The sequence below is a fragment of the Oryx dammah genome, unplaced genomic scaffold (genome assembly GCF_014754425.2).
Source record: "Oryx dammah isolate SB20612 unplaced genomic scaffold, SCBI_Odam_1.1 HiC_scaffold_25, whole genome shotgun sequence".
Lineage (NCBI taxonomy): Eukaryota > Metazoa > Chordata > Mammalia > Artiodactyla > Bovidae > Oryx > Oryx dammah.
In genome coordinates this window covers 10373403-10380032 of record NW_024070209.1, presented here as the reverse complement: position 1 = coordinate 10380032, position 6630 = coordinate 10373403, and the positions used below count along the sequence as shown (strand labels likewise).

The following is a 6630-nucleotide window of genomic DNA, read 5'->3' as shown; positions in this document are numbered from 1 at the left end:
AGGAAGCCCAGTTTAATCTGAATTCCCGATAACAGATAAATACTGTTTTTTTTTTATTTTTTTATTCTGCTGGGTCTTTGTTGCTAGGCAAGGGCTTTCTCTACTTGAGGTGAGCTGGGAGTTACTCTCTAATTGCTTGGCTTCTCTTCTTGCAGAGCTGGCAGGCTTTTGTAGTTGCTCTGCACGAACTTAGTTGTCCTACCATACATGGGATCTTAGTTCCTGGACCAGGGATGGAACCCTGGCACGCTGCAGGGAAGGCAGACTCTTAACCAGTGTACCACCAGGGAAGTCGCCAGATGAAAGTGTTTTTAGTAAAGTATGACTCGTCCTCCCAAGTTTAATTGGGCATCTTGTATTTTTGTTTGCAAGATCTAGCAAAACTATATATAAATCACTTGTTCCTCATCCAACTTCAATCAGTTGTTTTGACATTCATTGATGTCTCAATTTTTACTATGATTTTGCCAAATAGTTGTTTTCTAACTGCACCTTTCTTCTACATATACTAGCTGCTATTCCGTCTTCCTATCTTTTTATCCACTCTTAGCGTCTGGCACACAGTAGGCACTCAAGATATTTGCTCAATAAATGAATGACATGGCCGGGCATCCCTGACGGCGTTTCCTAGGGGCGCTTCCCTTGCTCAGCCAGTCTAGGCAAGCTCTCCAGTCTTCAGAGTCATGCCGGGCCTTCTCCAAGGTAAAGGAAGACAACGATTGGCTCCTTCAGCTCCAGCGGCCCAACAGACTGCAAGTGGAGAGCGGCAGGGACCAATGGGTGCCGGCAGGAGGCGAGGCCTGCCACGCTGCAGCGGTATAACCGTGCGGTCAGCGCGCGTATCTTTCCCCGCGCTGACGATGGCCGCAGCCTCCTCTATAACCACTCTGGTCACCCGACTGCTCCGGTCTGCGCAGACTGGCCGCCTCCATCAACGCCCTTTCCACCTCTCAGCAGTGCGGTAAGAGGGCCGGCGGGCTGGGTCAGCGCGGAAAACCGAGGGGAGCTGAGAGCCGGCCCGCCTAGGTACGCCTTTCTGGAGCATCTCGGTCCCGGGCGGTGGTGGCCACAGAGAGGGGTGTGGCGGGGCGACGCGGCAGCCCAGCGTGGCCTCAGCGTACCGCTCGGGCTCTCGCTCGGCGTGTGGGCCGAGCCCGGGAGCCCGCCTTTCGGAAGGGAGCCGGTCTCCGGCAAGCTCCGGGCGTTGCCCTGTCTGGAGGCCAGTCCGCCGGTGGGACGGCGCCCACGGTGTGGAGCAGAGGTGCAGGCGGGCTCTGGGGCGCCACGATTTACGTGGCAGCATACAGAAGTCACAGGCCAGGACCGACCTTGGCCGTGAAACCGAGAGCTGGAAAGCCGAGACGTTTTGGCGAGCGCGAGTTAAGAGTTGCGGTAAGCAGCCTTCTGCGACCCGCCCCTTCCCGGAACCCTAGCGGCGGAGAGGGTTAAAGCAGTCTGATGAAATCCACAAGCTTTGCTCGCCCGGTACCAGCACTTCCCTCTTCCTCCAGGTTGTGGATGTGGCTCAAGCTGCTCCTTTCCCTCCCAAGAGAATGATGAATGTGCAGTGGCCACCGGGGCTTTGACTGCAGCCCGCCTGGAGGTGGTCAGCGCCAGATCAGCAAACTGAGGCGGTGAACACCCGGGAAGAGAGGAGGGAAAGCTCTGTGTTTTCTTCAGTTCAGTTCAGTCTCTCAGTCGTGTCCTACTCTTTGCGACCCCATGAATCGCAGCACGCCAGGCCTCCCTGTCCATCACCAACTCCCGGAATTCACTCAGACTCACGTCCATCGAGTCGGTGATGCCATCCAGCCATCTCATCCTCGGTCGTCCCCTTCTCCTCCTGCCCCCAATCCCTCCCAGCATCTTGGGAGGTTATACATATTTCATGATCTTTCTGGACCACAAATTCCCATTCTAAACATAGATTGAAGAGTTTTGGGGGGAGGGAGAGCTGTGATTTCAGTTCCCTAAATCTATGCACCCTCTTTCCTTTCAGTCTTTAGAGCTTATTTGTAACAGCAGCCCCTTTATCCAGGTACTGTGCTAGGCTGTGCATTATTCAGAGATGGTAAAAAAACGGCTCTTTCTTTAGTGGAACTTCCCTACCTGTCAAGGGGCAGAACAGTGTGTCGTTTCCAATCAGTGTAAAAATGCTGTTAGAGATGTTTTCCAAGGTGCTGTTGGAGCGCAGAATGGGGATTAATGCATTAAAAAATATATATATTTGAAACTTCCCTGGTGGTACAATGGATAAGAATCCACCTGCCAATGAAGGAGCACAGGTTGGATCCCTGGTTGGGGAAGATTCCACATGCGGTGGAGCAGCTGAGCCCATGTGCCACAAATACTAAGCCTGCCAGTTGCAGTTGCTGAAGCCCACAAGCCCTAGAGCCTGTGCTCCCTGGCTGCCTGTGCTCCAAGCCACCACGATGAGAAGCCTGCGCTTGGCAAGAAAGAGTAGCCCCTGCTTGCCGCAACCAGAGAAAGCCCTCAGGCAACAATGAAGACCCAGCACAACCAAAAATAAAATTAATTAACATAAAAATATTAATTTATTTGGCTATACTGGGTCTTAGTTGCGGGAAGTGGGATCTAGTTCCCTGACCAGAGATGGAACTGACCCCCTGCATTGGGAGGTCCCAGTTCTAGCCGCTGGACCATCAAGGGAAGTCTCTAATCCATTGTCGGAAGATTTCCGGGGAGACGTTCAAGGATTTTCTTAGTCTGACCCTGATCTGCCTTTCCGGCCCCATGTTTTATTACTCTCTGTTCTCCTCCCTCTTCCTCCCTTCCTGAGTTCTGGCCACATGTGGTTCCACGATTGGAAAGAGATTTATAAGGAGCTTCCAATTTGTAATCTAAAGAACTGGAACAGTTTGCTCATGCTGTCTGGTAACCAGTGTCCTCCTTGCATTTTTCTGGATGAATAGGTTTCCACATCTCTGAAGGTAGTAAGTACATTTAGTATTCAGGGTTCTGATGTATTGCTTTGATTACTGCTAGTTGGTAAAATTAAAACGTCTTTTAAAAATATCAGTTCAGTTCAGTCGCTCAGTCGTGCCCGACTCTGCGACCCCATGAATCGCAGCACGCCAGGCCTCCCTGTCCATCACCAACTCCCAGAACTCAGATTCACGTCCATCGAGTCAGTGATTCCATCCAGCCATCTCATCCTCTGTCGTCCCCTTCTTCTCCTGTAGGTCTGCATGTGTTCCTTTGGGTGGGTGGGTGGGGGTAGTGTTAGAGTTTTCATGGTTAGATAGTATTGTAGACCATGGGGTATAGAAAAAAAAAAGAACTTTGGAGGCAGAAGTTTGTGTTTGAATTTTGTTACTATTGTTTCAGTTTCTTGTTCTGTATAATGGGCTTATTATAATAGTCCCAAGTAACTGAGAGTAATGTATGTAAAACTCTAATTGAAATGTCTAGTGTTTAATAAATGTAGAGTTCCATCTCCCTTTGTGTCTTTGTTCACTCATTACTGACTAGTAAATAACAGAACTCTTTCCAAAATAAGTCATGATCATGAATTGTAAATTATATCTGATACTAATTTTTCATGAAAAATCTAGTACTGTACTCTATTAGGAGAGTGAAGATGCTACTGACGGATTTTGGTTTTTAATTTTATTTGGACAGTCCTTCAGTCCTTTCTAGTCTGTTGATTCATAATTTTAAGGGAAATTTTTCTAAACACATTTGTGAAAGCACTTCTAAATAAGTGTTAGCTAATATGGTTAATACATTTTGGATTTCCTGTGGGACTAATTCAGTCTCCATTTCCATTTATTCTGGGGTAGCAGTAACTTTCGGGGAAGGCAATGGCACCCCACTCCAGTACTCTTGCCTGGAAAATCCCATGGCCGGAAGAGCCTGGTAGGCTGCAGTCCATGTGGTCACTAAGAGTCAGGCACGACAGAGCGACTTTACTTTCACTTTTCACTTTCATGCATTGGAGAAGGAAATGGCAACCCACTCCAGTGTTCCTGCCTGGAGAATCCCAGGGACGGGGGAGCCTGGTGGGCTGCCATCTGTGGGGTCGCACAGAGTCACGACTGAATCGACTTAGCAGCAGCAGCAGCAGCAGCAGTAACTTTATCTGCCCTTCAGCAAAACAAGTTAAAAAGTTGGGAAATTAGGTAATGAGGCCCTCATAGGACTGTGTTTCACATTTGGCAGAGCTGTGGTCCAAGGAGGAGAGCTAAAACAATTATATTATGAACAATACTTATTGCACTGTGACTTTGTTTTGGTTCTTGTTACTGTTTGACTTTTTCTTTTTTTTTTAAAGCAAATTGGCATAACATCCAGAACTTGCCTCTGAAATCTGGAACACTGGTTTCTCCCAGAACCCTGTGTCCTTAGCTTTATTATATCATGCTTAGCCCAAATGTGCTGCTACCATTTTCTCTTACATTTACTACTTTCAAAAGGAACTTTTTAATGAAGTGAAATCTAACTTCACTCAATATTTTTTTATAGATCCTTATAAGTATATAAATAAATAAATATATCTATTGTATTGTTAAGGATGTGTCTCTGTAAATCTAACCAACAGAAGAGAGTTAGAAATTAATTTTTAGTTAATATATATGCTTAGCACTTTATATCTTATTTCATTCAATATAAATTACTGTACTAAGCCCTTTTAAACTAATCTTTCACTCTATTTCTGTCCCAGGACAGGTATTTTCGGTATTATCATAGATCAAGAATGTTGCCAGGGGTACTTATATCAGCAAAGCCCTTTTGAAGAAGTTCCCTTCAACCCTAAATCTGAAATGGATTTGTAAATATTAATGTGTTTTCCTTAATTTCCTTAATATACCATGAATATATATAAAATGCTGTTATATATTTTACACTCTACTAGTATCATCAAATAAAATCTAGGTAAAAGCATTTGGTTTGCTATAAAATTGTGGTATCTTTTAAAAATGTTTAATTAATTAATTAATTAATTTTCCAGGTCTTAGTTGCTACATGTGGGATCTTAGTTGTGGCACGCAAACTCTTAGTTGTGGCATGTGGGATGTAGTTCCCTGACCAGAGATTGAACCCGGGGCCCCTGTGTTGGGAGTGTGGGTTCCTCTTAGCCACAGGACCACCAGGGAAGTCCGTTGATACCATCTTAATATCTCAAAAGATGGAAATACAGATTAATATAAGGTTTAGGTATAAAATTACTGCATTACATGTAAGACAGTGAGACTTGGTTTTAAGTAGGTATTTAATCACAATGCAACTTAAAAACAGGCATTGAAGACTTAGACTGTTAGAGCTTTAGCTTTAACATTTTTAATTGACAGTGGCCTGGCAAATTAATTATATCTGACCATACAAAATATCCAGTACCTTGATGTCATCCCTGAGCGTTAAATATGTGCTGTTAAAAAAAATATGTGCTATAAAGGGAAATAGACTGTTTAAATGTTTCAAAGAATTATATTCTTAATTAGTGTTGAGTTGTAGCATTCCTTATGACACTGGGGACAAAAATCTGAAGAGAAAGTCTTATTTTCAGTGGGGGTCCTTTTTCTTAAGGTACACTTTCTTGTTCTACTTAAAGTAATGTGAACTTTACTGTACAGATATATGTGGAAATAAGAAAGCCAGGAATCTTCCACATTGGAACCCAGGAAGGGCAGCATAATCAGTTATTAGGGAGAGATAGACTTTCAGAGATTTGAACATATTGGAGGGACTACAGGTTCTTCTAGATCTGAATTGTCTTATTGTCTGCCCCCTAACAAGCAGTTTCTCCTCCCTGTGATTCTAGTCTGTGAATGTAGATCAGAGAGAGGCTCTTACTGATCCAGTTCCCTACCACTACTCCTGATGCATAAGCTTTTGCACCAACTAGACTGCAGGCCAGCCTAGAAATTGTTCTGGGCATCAGATACTCACTCCTGGTGTGTCAGCTGTGGATGGGGTACTGAGGTCTTGTGGTGGAGCACACTGCCATCTATGAGATGGATTCGCCCTAGTCCCCCTTCCCATCCCTATTCTTTTTAAATTAATTTTTGGTTGTGCTGGGTCTTCCTTGCTGTGCGATGGCTGTCTCTAGCTGCTGCACGCGGGGGCTACTCCTCGTTACAGTGCACAGGCTCCTCATTGCGTGGCTTCTCTTGCTGCAGAGCACGGGCTTTAGGTGTGCGGGCTTCTGTAGGGGCAGCTCACAGGCCATAGAGCGATGGCTTCCTAGCTGTGCCACATGGGCTTAGCTGCCCTGAGGTACGTGGGATTTTCCTGGATCAGGGATTGAAACTGTGTCCCCTGCGTTGGAAGGTGGATTCTTATCCACTGTACAACCAGGGAAGTCCACAATCCCTATCCTTCTGAAAAATCTTTTCGAGGAAGAACTACGGAGAGGAGTTGTCGTTGTTGTGTCTGACTCTTTGCGACCCCATGGACTGCAGCACGCCAGACTTCCCTGTCCTTCACCATCTCCTGGAGTTTGCTCATAATGGCACCCCACTCCAGTACTCTTGCCTGGAAAATCCCATGGATGGAGGAGCCTGGTAGGCTGCAGTCCATGGGGTCGTGAAGAGTCGGACACGACTGAGTGACTTCCCTTTCCCTTTTCACTTTCATGCATTGGAGAAGGAAATGGCAACCCACTCCAGT

At 45.8% G+C, this 6630-nt stretch overlaps 1 protein-coding gene across 2 annotated transcripts in view; it reads left to right on the top strand.

Moving 5' to 3' along the window:
- The first annotated feature begins 691 nt into the window (after positions 1-691).
- The window catches only part of MTHFD2 (methylenetetrahydrofolate dehydrogenase (NADP+ dependent) 2, methenyltetrahydrofolate cyclohydrolase), a 32432-nt gene continuing 26493 nt past the window's right edge, over positions 692-6630 (top strand). The window contains exon 1 of one of the 2 annotated variants that reach the window (XM_040223886.1): positions 692-961. In XM_040223886.1, coding sequence (XP_040079820.1) covers positions 777-961 — 185 coding nt within the window. In that variant the 5' untranslated portion in view covers positions 692-776. The remainder of the gene's footprint in view (positions 962-6630) is intronic. The other variant, XM_040223887.1, reaches the window with a different exon arrangement.